Here is a 15077-nt window from a genome sequence, read left to right as displayed (position 1 = left end):
TATAATCAGTTTCAAAAGTTCATCACCCAGATGAGACTACAAGATAAGACTTGAATAGATTCAATCCTTGAAATATCATTATAAATAATGAAGTTACGAGATGCTTCATTAAGTCCCGATATATAAATATATTCATATATATCTCCCATACATTTCCTGAAAACCTCTGTCATGTAAAGTATGAACAGAGTTGCAATATTCAATAAATTTGGAAAGGAAAGAATTTTGGCATAAACCCGATATCTTGCTGATCAGGAAAAGATACCAATAAGTAACCTTTTCTACTAGTAGATGGATGAATCCCCCACCGGTCATCACCCTGGCCTCATTAGGACCTTGTGCTGGACTGCCACCCGGCCTCTTACGCGTTGATGGACTGCCACCCAGCCACTTACACTTTGATAGACCGTACCCCGGCCTGTCGCTTATGCCGACTCAATTAAATGGGCTTACTTCCCGAACGTTGGGTAAGTAATCAATTCACTTGTTTTCTCAAAATAGCAACCACGTTGCGAATGTAAAATACACCACAGAGCTGGATCCCCCCGGTTTTGAGCGAGTATTTAAATCCCCTTTGAAAGGAAGATCTTAAATATAAAAATGAGTTTTGGGGTCCACTCTAACTTTAAAAATCATTTTGAAGACTCGAAAACTTTTTTAAGAATGTTTGGACTACTGCTGATTTATTAAAATAAATCAGTCCCGATATATTAGAAATATCTGAATATTATTATTTAAATAATATTCTCATAAAGATAATCCTTATTAAAATATTCGAAATAGAAGTTTTAAAACTCATACTTGAAATGGGTATTAAATAACCAAAGATATACTTATACGAAAGTACTATCTTTATTTGAATAATCGAAAATAAGTTTGATTATTGAAACATTATTCTTTAATAAAATAAAGAATATTATTAAATAATAAGCGGAGTCATAATACCTCGAATGAATATTATAAATAATATTCATTAAATAAAATAAAGTGAGTCATACATCCTCAAATGAATATTCAATTAATAATAATTAAATATAATAAACAGAGTCATAAGTCCTCGAATAAATATTCAAATAATATTCATTAAATAATATAAGTGAGTCATAAGTCCTCGAATGAATATTCAAGTAATATTCATTAAATAATATAAGTGAGTCATAAGTCCTCGAATGAATATTCAAGTAATATTCATTAAATAAAATAAAAGGAGTCATAAGTCCTCGAATGAATATTCAGGTAATATTCATTAAATAATATAAAGTTATCGAATAAACCTTATTCGATTAATAGTTTTTAAAACTATTCATATATATATATATATATATAATACTCGGGAGCCTCGCCTCCCGGTTTTAGAAAAAGTTCACCTTTTGATCCCCTATACTAAGGGTAAACTCAAATACCGCTTATCTCTAGCATATGTATTATGCAACTATAAGCATTGAACCAACAGATATATAAATCAAGAATATGAAACAGGCATGCATATATACCATATCGCATGCTACAATATATCGCAAGAATTTGCTAATAACAAGTATGCATTTATCGCAAGATCATGCATATACACATATACATCACAACAACAGTTATACGGGTAGAAAACTTGCCTGAGTGCTCCCGGATAGACTTAAGCTTAGAGTGGGTCCTGATAACCTATGAACAACAACATAAGTCGGAATTAAACCCCGGTCGCTTAAGAAACTAGACTTTAACCATTTAGAGTCCTAACGTTCGCTTTCGCGCTTAACGATTTACTTAAGTCGCTCGAGTACCCTCGGCTCCACCATTTTTAATAAATAAACTGTTATAGGGAGAATTTCGTATAACAGTGTTGTGGAGGTTAATGGGTGGAACAAAGACGGTGTTTAAGGGCGGAGGAAGGTTGTTTGGTGGTGGCTGAGCTTGTATGTGGACTCCTTAAGAAAGAATAGGGTTTGTTATTCTCTGTCAAGTGTCGACTCATGTCTCATACAAGTGCCTACGTACCCTATTTATAGGGATCAAGCCTCACGTAGTTCTTGGGGAACAAGTCACGTAGGCTAGGGTTAGGACTCTTCAGCCCGTGCAGCCCAAGCCCACGATAAAGTCAGGCCTTTAGCCAATTAGTCACGTAAATCTCGACCGGCTCCACACGCTTCCTATAATCTCACGGCATCTCCGTATCTCTTCCCATAATTATAGCAATAACCCGTGTCGGCCCCGAAATTCACGAGCAACTCAGTCATCTATGAGCCACTTTCCATGTCGAACACAAAGTCCTCTAATGCGGGCCGGCCTGGCGACCTCGGCCCGCACCACTTCCTTTTTAACCAATAAATACAATGTTACCTTTGATTTCATAAGGTGTGGGCTCATGGGCCCAGCCCGCGTGTGGGCACCTGAGCCCAGCCCGCGTGTGGGCAACCGAGCCCAGCTCGCGTGAAGTCATCTGAGCCCACCTCGCGTGGGCACAACCGAGCTCAGCTCGTATATGAGAGCCTGAATGATAAATGCGAGCCCACCTTATGTGTGTGAGCCCAGCTCGCATGTCCTCACTTGAGCCCAACTCTCATGTCATGAGCCCAGCTCGCATGTGGTCACGTGAGCCCAGCTCACATGTCACGAGCCCGGCTCGCATGTCACGAGCCCAGCCCTCATGTGTTTTCCAAGTCTTATTAATCCATGGTTCTAGCCCACACACGAGAGTCCAGCTTCTCAATGCACCTATAGGGACCTGTTTAGGGCCCATGGCCGAAAGCGGGCATAACAACTACCCCCAAAATTCCTGGTCGCAGTTTTGAGGCTAGGAATTTTCTAGTCTTTTATGACCTCACAGGTGTGAGTCCACCAGGCCGCACCAAATTGCCTTGCATGCCTCGCCTCACATGCCTTTCATTTTAGCATTCATTTTGACAGCCGTTGGACAGCTAGCGTGGGGATCCGTGTCGTCATCTAAGATGGTGACAGGCGTCACCTCCCATTTCTCTCTCCAATCCCCTATAAATATGTGAGATTTGAATTCATCTCTCACATTTCCAAAAACACTTCCTGAATTGCTGCTCAATTTGCTCAAGGATCTACCACGGTGAAGATTATCATCTCAACAAGAACCGTCTACCGGCGGCGATATTCTCCGGGACCAGATTCATCAGGATCTTCGTACACCTCTTCCACAGGTACTCTTCAATTCGAGCCCGTTTTTTATTCATGCTTATTCACGTACACCATGCGAGCATACACCACCTGTTCGATGCGAGTTCACACACAACCACAATGCGCGATGCGAGCCCTTTCGCTCGTTTAGATACTTAGGTGCGATCCCGTGTGAGATGTGAGGACACTTAGGTGCGATCCCATACTTTTTTTTTGTTTTCTTTTTTTTTTTAGGGCCACACACTAATTTTCACCATCTTTTACAGATGTCGAGTGCGTCTTCAGCCCGCTCCTATGGATCGTCTCACTCTTCCTCGAGCCCGGCTCGCACCTCTGCTAGCCCGGCTTGCTCTTCAGTTACTCCATCTCCATTAAACCAATACCCTCCTGAGCAGCGAGGCTCAAAGGACTTCCAACGCGAGCTGACCTCTCTTTCTGGTCGTCTTAGCCAACCCATCTCTCCCGGCTCAGCTATCACCCCACAAGGGGCTTTGAACATTGCCAGAGTTGAGAACTCGATGCGAGCAGCTGGATCCGGCTCGCTTGATATTCACCTCGACCCGAACCCTGAGGAGTTTACCAGGGAGAAGAATATATATGATTGGAGAAATAGGCCCGTGGACCTCTCTCATATTCCAGCCTCCCTTGGGGTAGAAGAGCTGCTAAACCGCGAGCCTGCTCCCTTGGATAAAGACCGAGCTGAGGAGATTTTAAGAGAAATGGCTGAAGAGAGGGCAGCCCGTCTGAGGCAAGCAGCAGCTAACCACCTCGACCCCATTCACCTTGACTCAGAATCAACTGACAGCGACCTGGGGAGTGCATACTATGACACCAGGAAGAAAGGAAAAGAGCCCGTAGTTGCTGAATATCCCATCCTGGGACTCGAGGGTGAAGAGGACGGACTCGCATTGGTCCTATGACTCTCCTCAGAGCGAGGAGGTGGTAGATGTTACAAGTCAGTACAAGATTTGTAACTATAACTATGCCCCCGTGGCCTCTTCTGAGCCTTATGTGCCTCCTGCCCAGCCCGAGCTCGAGGGTGAGATTGTTTTCAAAAGGCAGATCATTCCTGATGGGGAGGAGAGCTCAACTGCAAACGAGGAGGTTAAGGTGCTCGCTTGCCAAGACCTGCCTACCTCGCTGACTCAGAAACATCTGGCCGAGCACATTGAGCAGTTTCAGCTCGAGGGCCATATTGTCTTGCCCCTACCTCATATGAGATGCTATAGATTCAATCACTTGGAAAATAGAGGCAGGGTGCCTCCATGGTCTTGTCCACTTTCCTATTAAGGCTGGGAATCTCCTCTCCTCTTCATCCCTTCATCAAAGATGTTTGTGAGTACTTCCAGCTCGCACCCCTTCAGATCAATCTAAACGGATACCGGGCCGCCCTCGCACTGTACATCATGTACCACAAATGCGGGTACCCTTCTCTAACCGCGAGGCAGCTGGGTTACTTCCTCCATTTGAAGCATTCTCCTAACGACTTTGGGTATTTCTACTTCTCTATCTGGCCGTGCTTCAACAAGAAGAACCTCATCCACAACGGGCCGAGCAACTCAGGGAAGTGGAAGAGCCCTTACTTCTATATCCACGAGGTGCCTCGAGTCCAGACTCATTTTTATTATAATCCATGTAAGTTTTTTTTTTGTTTTTTTCTGCCCGCTCTTGTCTCTTCTACCATAGCTCTTTCCTTTTAACAAGAATTTCTTTTATCTCCAGCCACCCCGCCTCGCACTGTCCTTGTGGGACAGGAAAAGATAAACGCGGACAGTCTTCTAAATCTTCCTAAGGCGGACCGGGACATCCGAAAACTCATAACGACCTCCAATCTGGTCGCATGTGGGTTTTTGAAGGAAGGAGTGAGGCTAACTCCTCAGAAGAAATCTAGGAAGAGAGCCAGAAAGGGTAAGAATATCGGGCCCGCACGTCCGGGCCTGGCTGCTCGCATGCGCGAGCTCGTGTGCTCAGGTGCTCACTTTTCCTGCATGCATCTCACTTCACATCGCACTTTAATTCTCCGTATTTTTCACCTGCTCGCATTACTTCTTTCCATTACATCTTGCTGTGACTAATCTATTGCTTTGTTGTTTTCTTTTTCAGAAATGGCCATCTCCCCTATCCCCTTCATGGAAGAGGCTGAGTAGGCTGCGGCCTCGGGCCCAGTTCAACCCGCAGCTGCGAGCACAAGGGCTCACTCTCAGGCCAATCCTCCAGCCCGCATGACTACTCTCTCCGAGCATCTCAAGGATTCAGGGCCCTCTCCTCAACTAAAGAGGCATAGAGGTAAAGAAGGAAAAACTGGCGAGCCTGAGCCAAAGAAAGCTGCTCCCTCTGATGCTCCTCTTCTCTCCTCTTCTTCTGCCAATATGGTTGCGACCACATTCGGCCGGCTCGCTCAAGGTCATATCAGCGAGCAGGATTTAAAGGATTGGTCTTCCTCTGCTCTCGAGGTTAACCAGGATGCACTCTCCCGAGCCGTAGCCGAAGTATACTATCGTCAGTTATCTAAGGCTCGAGAGATGCGAGCCCTCAGCCAGACCAACACAAAGCTCAAGGCTAAAGTCAAGTCCCTTCAGAGTAAGGTCGCTGAGCACGGGCAAGAGAAAGTTACGCTGGTGAACAACTATAATCAGAAGATAGTTAACCTGAACGCTGCTCACGACAAGGCCCTAAGGGAGCAGAAGGAGGCTCATGACCTGGCTGCTGAGGCATGTAAGAAGGAGAAGGATGCCCTCGAGGAGAGGTTGCTCGAGCTGGAGGGATCAGTCTCTGCCCTGACCGAGGGCCGTGAGGCCGCCCTCGCTGATGCTAGGAACCTGGGGGCCAGGAATTTTATGAAAGTCTTTATGAAGAAGGTTCCTGACTTCGATTGGGCGGCTCTGGGTGCGAGCACAGCGAGGCATGCTGACAAGTTGAAGCTAGAGATGGAGAGGGATGCCCAAATTACTGAGGAGGCTCGGCTCGCGACCGAGAAGGCCCAGGTCGCTGGTGAAAATCGTGAGGGAGCAGAGGCTGATAACCCTTAATGTAATTTTAATTAGAACTAGACTTTTGACTGGGTAAGCGGGCACCCCTCTCGCCTCGCGCTTGTATTTGAAATATTCTGCCTCGGGGCATAACTTATTTAACTTTTGTTTGTATAAAATGTCATTTTTTGTGCCCGCGTATGTCTTTACGGTGCTAGCTGGTTTTTTTTTCTTACCATGCTTCTACTGACCAAAAGTAATCATAACTCTGGCCGCTTATGGCGAGCGTTACCCCTTCACTGCGAGCCCAATTTATTCAGCTCGTGTCATTTGTTCAATCAAACAACCATTGAAAGAGAATACAAAGTGGAACAAGCCCGCATCAACTCACAGGTGTTGTAGGTGTGCTCGCACTAGGAGCTCGCATGTGTCTTCTCCTCGCATCATGCGACTTTGAGTATGTTTGATGGAGGGCTAGGCCCCCTGGGTCGCATTTATGGTCTTGAGGGCCAGGGTATGAGCTCGCATCACTGGGCCTATACCTCTTTATCCACATCTTTTATCTACTATGTGTTCATATTTGTCTAAGCGGGCCGTGGCCCGGCTCATTTCATGTTCTTGGCATCAAGCGGGTCGGGGCCCAGCTTGATTTAATATGTTAATAAAACAATTGTTCTGTCCTCGCATGGGTTCCCAAGGATGGGGTCCCCTGCTGGGTATTTAATCTATTAACAGAAGTTAAAATATCAAGTGCACAAATAGAGATCAATCGTTTATTCATAGATAATGGGAAGTGAAAGGAATACATGTTTGTGGTCTCAGGGAGGCACCTATATGGCACTACCCCCCGAGACTTAGGAATATTTGAAGATAATACTAAGTCTGAAAAGAATAATATTACTGATAATACTTGCGAAGGTGTTCCGCGTTCCATGCTCTTGGGATCAACTTGTCTTGCATATCATTGAGGTGGTAGGTTCCCTCCCAAAGCACCGATTTTATCTTGTAAGGGCCTTCCCAATTCGCTCCAAAGACTCCGTGACTCACCACCTTGGTATTTGGCATGACCCGGCGTAGAACCAAATCTCCCACCTTGAAAGTTCGGGCTCGAATCTTACTGTTGTAATGCCTAGCTGCCCTTTGTTGATATGTCGATATCCTGATCTGAGCATCTTCTCGAGTTTCTTCGATCATATCCAAATAGAGCCGATGATTGACCTCGTTTGCCTCTGGGTCATAGTTGTCCCTTCGAAAAGATCCTGCTCCCACTTCAACGGGCACCATAGCTTCACACCCATATACTAGAGAGAAAGGGGTCTCTCCAGTTGTGGTTCGGGGTGTAGTGTTGTAAGACCATAGGACCTGGGCGAGCTCCTCTGGCCACTGCTCCTTTCTTCTCTTTAAGCTTTGCCTTTAAGGTATGTTTAATGATTTTGTTAACAGTCTCTGTCTGCCCGTTACTCTGGGGGTGGCAGACTGCGCTAAAGCTCTTCTGAATCCCCAGCTGCTCACAAAATTCTCGCATTTCCTTGCTATCAAATTGTTTCCCATTATCAGATATCAGCTTGTAAGGGATGCCATAGCGACATACAATAGCCCTGTATACAAACTCCCTGAGCTTGTTCGCTGTGATGGTGGCTAGGGGCTCGGCCTCTGCCCATTTAGTGAAATAGTCTACCGCAACCACCGCATACTTGACGCCTCCCCTGGCCTTCGGGAGTTCCCCAATCAGATCAATTCCCCACATGGAGAAGGGCCAGGGGCTCATGAGGGATGTGAGAGAGGCCACGGGGCTGTTGTAATAATTGGCATATCGCTGACACTTATCACAAGCTCGGGAGAATTCAAAGGCATCTTTTTTCAGCGTTGGCCAGTAGTAGCCTTGACGGAGGATTTTCTGAGCTAGAGAGCTACCCCCCGAGTGATTGCTACAAATGCCCTCGTGTACTTCCCTTAGGATGTAGTTACATTCATCTCCATCTATGTATTTGAGGAGAGGCACACTGAACCCTCTTCTGTATAGAATCCCGTCGTATATCACATAGCGGGCTGCTTTGTATTTTATCTTCCTTGCCTCATTCTTTTCGTCCGGCAGTGAACCTTCTTTTATGTATGCTAGAATAGATGTCATCCACGTGGGGCCGAGCTCATTACTGAGGCTGCCCACCTCGTGCTCGGGCACACTGGGTTGCCTCTGTATATCAAGTGGCACGGTCCCTAGCAAAGTGCTCTCGCGGCATGAGCCGAGCTTAGCTAGCTCGTCCGTGCCTTTATTCTGCCCACGCGGGATTAGTTTCAGCCTCACCTCGTTGAATCTCGCGATTATCCTTTGTGCGCACTTCAGGTAAAGCTCTGTTCTCGGCCCCTTAGCTTGATACCCCCCGTTTATCTGATAGACCACAATCATGGAGTCACTAAACACATTCAAATTCTCGACCTTCATTTTCAGAGCTAGCTTGAGACCGTTGATCAGGGCCTCATACTCAGCATCATTGTTGGTTGCATGAAAGGCCAGATGGGTCGCGCATCTGATCTTGTGCGCCTCTGGGCTGATTAGCTCGATTCCAGCTCCTGCTCCATCACCGTTAGAGGCACCATCCACAAATAGGCTCCACCATGGGGCACTATTTTGTCCCACTTCTTGATGTGGGGGAAATTCTAGCATAACAACAAGGGCTCTCGGTTCCACTTCTTGATGTGGGGGAAATTCTAGCATAAAATCGGCCAGGGCTTGGCCTTTGATCGCAGTCCTTGGCTTATAATCCACCTCGAATTGGCCGAGCTCAACCGTCCACTTCAACATTCGACCAGGATACTCTGGTTTATACATCACTTATCTGAGGGGGTAGGAGGTTCGCACTTCTATCTTATGTGCCTGAAAATAGGGCCTGAGTTTTCGGGAGGCCAGGATCAGAGCATATGCTAGCTTTTCGAGGCTTGTGTATCGAGTCTCGGCATCGGCTAGCCTTTTGCTCACATAATATACCGGGAGCTGGACATCATCCTCCTCTCGGACTAATACCGCACTTATTGCAAAGTCGGAGACAGCCAAGTATAGGGTCAAAGTTTCTCCTGCCTTTGGGTTGGACAATATTGGAGGGCTGCTGAGATGCTTCTTTATGTTCTGAAAGGCTTCCTCACACTCTTCGGTCCACTTAAAATCCCTCCCCGCTCTTTTAATTGCTTTGAAGAACTCTTGGCATTTATCGGAGGATTTTGAGACGAAGCGATTCAAGGCAGCCACTCGTCCCATTAAGCTTTGAACATCCTTCACCCGTCGAGGGGATCTCATCTCGAGTAGGGCTTGTATCTTGGCTGGGTTGGCCTCAATGCCTCTATGGTTGACAATAAATCCCAAAAACTTCCCCGATTCAACCCCAAACACACATTTCTGGGGGTTGAGCTTCATTCTGTACTCCCTTAGGATCTGGAACATTTCTGCCAGGTGGCGGACATGATCCCTCGCTTCTTTCGACTTCACCAGCATGTCATCTACATAGGCCTCCATAGTCTTCCCCAATTGATGTTTGAACATCTTATTCACCAGCCTCTGATAGGTTGCCCCCGCATTAAGGAGCCCGAAGGGCATCCCGATGTAACAGTAAAGGCCCCGATCAGTAATAAAGGAGGTGTGCTCCTGATCTGGCCCATACATGGGGATTTGGTTATATCCCGAATAAGCATCCATAAAACTAAGCAATGCGTGCCCAGCCGTGGAATCAACCAGCTGGTCGATTCGGGGTAGAGGAAAGCTATCCTTCGGGCAGGCTTTGTTCAGGTCGGTGAAGTCTACACATGTCCTCCACTTGCCATTGGGTTTCTTGACAAGCACGGGGTTGGCCAGCCACACGGGGTAGAAGGCTTCTCTCACAAGTCTTGCCTCCATTAATCTATCCACTTCTTCTCTGAGGGCCTCTGCCCTCTCTCCACTAATCGGCCGTCTCTTTTGCCTAACCCCCTTCTTTTTCGGGTCCAAGTTGAGCCGGTGGCACATGACATTTGGGTCAATCCCTATCATATCAGAGTGTGACCATGCAAAGACATCCAAATTCTCCCTTAGGAAGCAGGCTAGATCCTCTCTCAAATTAGGACTTAGGTTAGAGCCTATTCTGAGTACCTTGGAGGGATCAATTGGGTCTACCAAGATCGGGATTGTGTCCTCTGCGGCCCCAGCCCTCTCGACCATTGGGGGCATTCTCGGGTCTAAATCTGCTAGAGCCTCGCTAGATTTTCCCATTCCCGTGATTGTCAAACCTTCCGCATCCTTGAGCTCGGTCTGGTGAGCTTGGGCCGGATTTATCAAGCGTTCAGAGGTTGCAGTTACAGTGTGAGTGATTCCGTCGGGCAGGTCCCTAGTGATTGTTGTTTCTTTGTGTGCCCACTTCCCTCTCCTAAGTCTTGCAGCGATTTGTTCTGGGCTCTCTTCTTCATCACTTGCTTCCTCTACAATCCCCTCTTGTATCAATATGATGGGCTGAGAGGCTTCCATTAGCAAGGCCCCTGGGCGTGGTTCCACATGAATTCCCATGTGCTCGAAGTAGTTCTCGGGCAGCTCCTCAATTGAAATCAAATTACAAGTCTCGTGGCCCTCGGGACGTGTTCTTTTCCTGCCCTCTGCCTCTTCCATGGGGACGTCGCACTCACCTGCTTCAGCTATCTCCCTTGAGGCACTTCTTGACTCGGCCGCCTTGAGTGCCTGGTTGTAGCAGACCCTGGATTCGTATTGACAGCTCTTCAAGATGCCTACCCCCGTGGGGGTTGGGAATTTTATCATCATATGATGGATCGAGGTCACCATCCTCATCGCCCTCATAAGGGGTCTGCTCACTATAATATTGTAGGCACAAGGCTGGTCTACCACTGTAAACATAGCGATCTGGGTGGCCACATGAGGCTCCTCTCCTATGGTCACCGGGAGCCGAATTGTCCCTTTCACTCCGATCGAGTTTCCCGTGAACCCGTACAGGTGCCCACCTGTTGAGGTTAATTCTCTATCCAATAATCCCAGTTTTTTGTAGGCATCATAAGTCAAAACATCAGCTGAGCTCCCGGTGTCCACCATTGCTCGGTGAACATTCACCGTCCCAATCTTCATTTTTATGACTAGGGCATCGGTATGAGGGTAATGCACCCATTTTGCATCGTTCTCCTTAAACACGATATCATCGGCCTCCCTTTCAAAGAGCTCCGGGGGCCTTTGGCTTAGATGATTGACGTTGGTGAGTGGCTTGTCCTTTGCTTCCCGGGCATATCTGTCCATCGCCTTCCGGCTGTCTCCACCAATGTGAGACCCATCTAGAATAATATGAATACTACCAGCCCGAGGGACCCTTTCTTTGTATTCTAGGGGTGGAGGAGGGACGGTATGATAATCCGTCCTGTGTCTTCGAACCTCCTTGACAACCCACTTCGTAAGCTTCCCTTGTCTAATCAAAGTCTCGATCTCATCCTTTAGTTGTCTACAATCAGCTGTATCGTGTCCTGTGGCCTCATGGTATGCACAATACTTCGAAGTGTCTCTTTTATTGTAGTCTGTGAGAGGAGTTGCCTTCCTAAATACCCCTTTCCCTACATATGTAGCATATATGTGGTCGATAGAGGCTACCAGAGGGGTGTGTGTCTTCCATTTGCTTGTATAAGGCCTTCCCGAATCTTTAGTGGTCTCTTTGCCACGGGCAGACTTTTTCGGGCTCGAACTACGCCGATACGTCTTCCTCCTCTCGTCAGGGCTTGAGGATCGGTCCCTCTTGTCTCGATAGCTTTCGCTGATTTTCAGCTCTCTCATCGATTTTTCTACCCTCTTGAAGGGTTCGACTTGCTCATAGAACTCGGCCAAGGTCCTCGGCTCACTCGCTTGGAGGCTCTTCCAAAATTTTGATCCTTCTTTCAGCCCTGCTATCAAGAAATTTTTGATGGTCTCCTCACTGGCTCCTCTCACCTTGGGACCTCGGCGTTGAACCGACGAAAGTATTCTGCCAAGGGCTCCCCCTCCCTTTGCTTGATGTTGGCTAACGTGGCCACAGGAGGCGAATAGTGGAGGGTCGACTGAAATTGTCTGACGAACAAGTCCTCCAATTGCCTCCACGTTCTTATGCTAGCTGGTCCCAACTTGGAGAACCATTGTTGGGCACTACCTCTGAGTGATGCCGCGAAGAGTCTGCAGCGGGTCATCTCCGGCACCTGATAGACTTCCATCTCGGTGTTAAATTGTATAAGGTACTCCGCCGGGTCGGCTTCGCCGTTGAATAGAAGGTCGGGGTTGTGCCTAAACACCCGAGGTAGGGGGGATGATCGGATAGCAGCCGTAAACGGAGAGGGGGCAGCCGAGGCAGGGGGCCCTCTCTTCTCTCGCTCCATCTCATCTAAGATCCTTCTCAGGTCCCTTACTCTAACAACTTCTCCTTCCCTGTCACCACCCGCATTACTCGAATGGTGTGAGCCCTGAGGTCGTTCGTGGCGTCCCCCTCCTCCAGCTCGCGCCTGCGACTCCTCTTCACGGTTGTCTCTGCGTCTACATCGCTCCTCCCTCCTGGGCGAGGTGCGTTGACGTCTTTCCGGAGGGGTCGCTACCCGTTCCCTTTTCGAGCCTCTCTGATCCACGGGCTCTTTCTCTTCTCTCTCCTTCTTATAATTCTCCAATTTGAGCCTGAGGTCATGCTCGCTTAGTTTTTTACCCACTCGGTCTAGCACGCTAGTTGACCTCGCCTCAGATGAAGCTGGCTTCTGCCCCGATCTCGTAGAGATCTGACTGCCCCGCTCATCATGGCCTCGGGGTATATCTTCCTTTTCGCGCGATGTTTCTTTCTTCTGCTTGGTCTCGATTGCCACGTCATCAAAATCGTGGATCAGCTTCTTCTGAGGGCCTTTGCCCTTCCAGCTATGCTGTGAGACCTTGAAGCGGCGCGCCTTACGCTTGGCGTTCCGGACCGAGTTTCTTTCTACCTTTGACATTCGGGCGTTGATCTGATTCATCTGATCGGCCAGCCCTTCGAGATACGTCATCACAGCCTGCCCGTCCACGGTTGCAATTGGTGGAGGTGGCGCCTGATTCTCTGGGGGCGTGTGTTCAAAAGTAGGGTCCTTCTCCTTCCCTCCGCTCCCTGGTGTCACCGCTTGCTTGCTTTCTTTGGTCATCTTTCTCCCTAAGATGAGCGAGGCCCCTCCTTCTAGCGCCAAATGTTATAGGGAGAATTTCGTATAACAGTGTTGTAGAGGTTAATGGGTGGAACAAAGACGGTGTTTAAGGGCGGAGGAAGATTGTTTGGTGGTGGCTGAGCTTGTATGTGGACTCCTTAAGAAAGAATAGGGTTTGTTATTCTCTGTCAAGTGTCGACTCATGTCTCATACAAGTGCCTACGTACCCTATTTATAGGGATCATGAAAGGAATATGTCCTAAGTCCAATCGTGTATTAGGATTTAGGAATAACTTTTATGTAATCTATTTTGATTTCATTGATATTAATAAAGACTTGTTTTGTTTTTATTACGGGCTCTATCTATTTAAGTATTTAAATAAGATATACCATAGTTTAGAGTAAAGCTTTTTATGGATTATGATGAGATCATAATAGTGAGACCTAAAAAGATGATAACTCTAAACTTAAATAGTTCCTGGTCATAGGATTACTAACTGGTAATTAATAATCCGCAAAGATCGGTATATACTATGCTTGCTTCATTATGAAGGATGTCTGTTCTCATAGACATTTGTGTGGTGACACTATAGCTAGTATGTAGGTGCTTATTATAGAATAAGTTCACTGAACATGACTCGCCCAGCTGAACAACTGATGGAGTTCACTCACGTGTCAGCAGTTGTTCGCTTAGTGATAGTTGTACAAGTATCCTTAGACTTGAGGTCATCACAGTCATCTTGTGTACACTGAACTATGCTTTGGTTTAGTTCTTAGTCTCCAGGGACAATTATTAGGGCTCTTCTGGGTATAGGAATTTGTACACGAAGATAGTGTATGATCAATAAAGGATCTACCCCTTCCAGTGAAGGAAGCGAATGTTCAAGGCTGATCCACTTATGCTAGTTCAGGAATCTCTGGCCAGAGTGAATGAAATTAGAAAGGAGTTTCTAATTTGCATAGAACTACGCATAGTAAATGGTAAGCAAGTGATTGAATTAGATAGGCTTGACACGAGATCCATGCCTTGTATTTAATCGGGACATTGTAGGGTAGAAGGACTTTATTGTACGGTAACTATTCACTGACAGGTTCTTGCTATTCTAAGCAGTGAATTCATATTATCCGGATAGTCGCGATATGTTGAGAAGCATCACTCACGATGTAGAATAAATGTGATTAATTAATTAATCATATTTAATAAATTAGAGAATTTATATAAATAATGATAAAATAGTTTTATTATTATTTATTTCTACTACCGGCTTAATATTGAACCTACAGGGTCACACCATAAAAAGAGAATGATTTTATGGTGGAGGAATTAATTAATAATGGCTAATAATTATTTATTTGTGAAATAAATAATTAATTGGCAAATTTAATAATTGATTAAATAAGATTTAATTGATTATAAATTAATTAAGAAAAGTTCTTAATATTATTAATTAAGGATTTAATTTTTGGAAATTAAATCAAGAGAGAGAATTATTTCTAAAGTGTTTAGAAAAAGGATTAATAATTAAAAGGTGTTTTAATTATTAATGAGAATAATAAATGGGGTAATAATAATATTATTTATGGGAAAATTTCAGCTGAAAATTTTGCCTATAAATACACTATTATAGACCCTATTTTATTCTAACCCCAGAAACCCAAAAGTTTCAGAAAACCAAATTCTCTCCACCTCCTCCTCCTCCTAAAAGTCATTTTCTTGGTGGATACCGGTGGAGTGCTTCACACTTGAGGAGCAACTGCTAAGGATCTCTGATCGTTGTCTCCGAATTATTTTTAAAGGTTAGATTCGATCCCTCGAATTTTTATTCACAATTTATATGC

General features: G+C 46.0%; 1 protein-coding gene across 1 annotated transcript; it reads right to left on the bottom strand.

The window, feature by feature from the left end:
- Positions 1 to 7392: 7392 nt before the first annotated feature.
- LOC141661133 (uncharacterized) lies at positions 7393 to 8934 on the bottom strand. The gene is made up of 2 exons (XM_074468119.1): positions 8053 to 8934; positions 7393 to 7815 (listed from the first exon to the last, which is right to left on the bottom strand). The coding sequence occupies exons 1-2, from the start codon at positions 8932 to 8934 to the stop codon at positions 7393 to 7395; spliced, it is 1305 nt and encodes a 434-aa protein (XP_074324220.1).
- Between the last annotated feature and the right edge of the window lie 6143 nt (positions 8935 to 15077).

The sequence above is a fragment of the Apium graveolens genome, chromosome 5 (genome assembly GCF_009905375.1).
Source record: "Apium graveolens cultivar Ventura chromosome 5, ASM990537v1, whole genome shotgun sequence".
Classification (NCBI taxonomy): Eukaryota; Viridiplantae; Streptophyta; class Magnoliopsida; order Apiales; family Apiaceae; genus Apium; species Apium graveolens.
The sequence above is the reverse complement of the archived record's forward strand: the minus strand, read 5'-3'. Positions and strand labels throughout refer to the sequence as shown.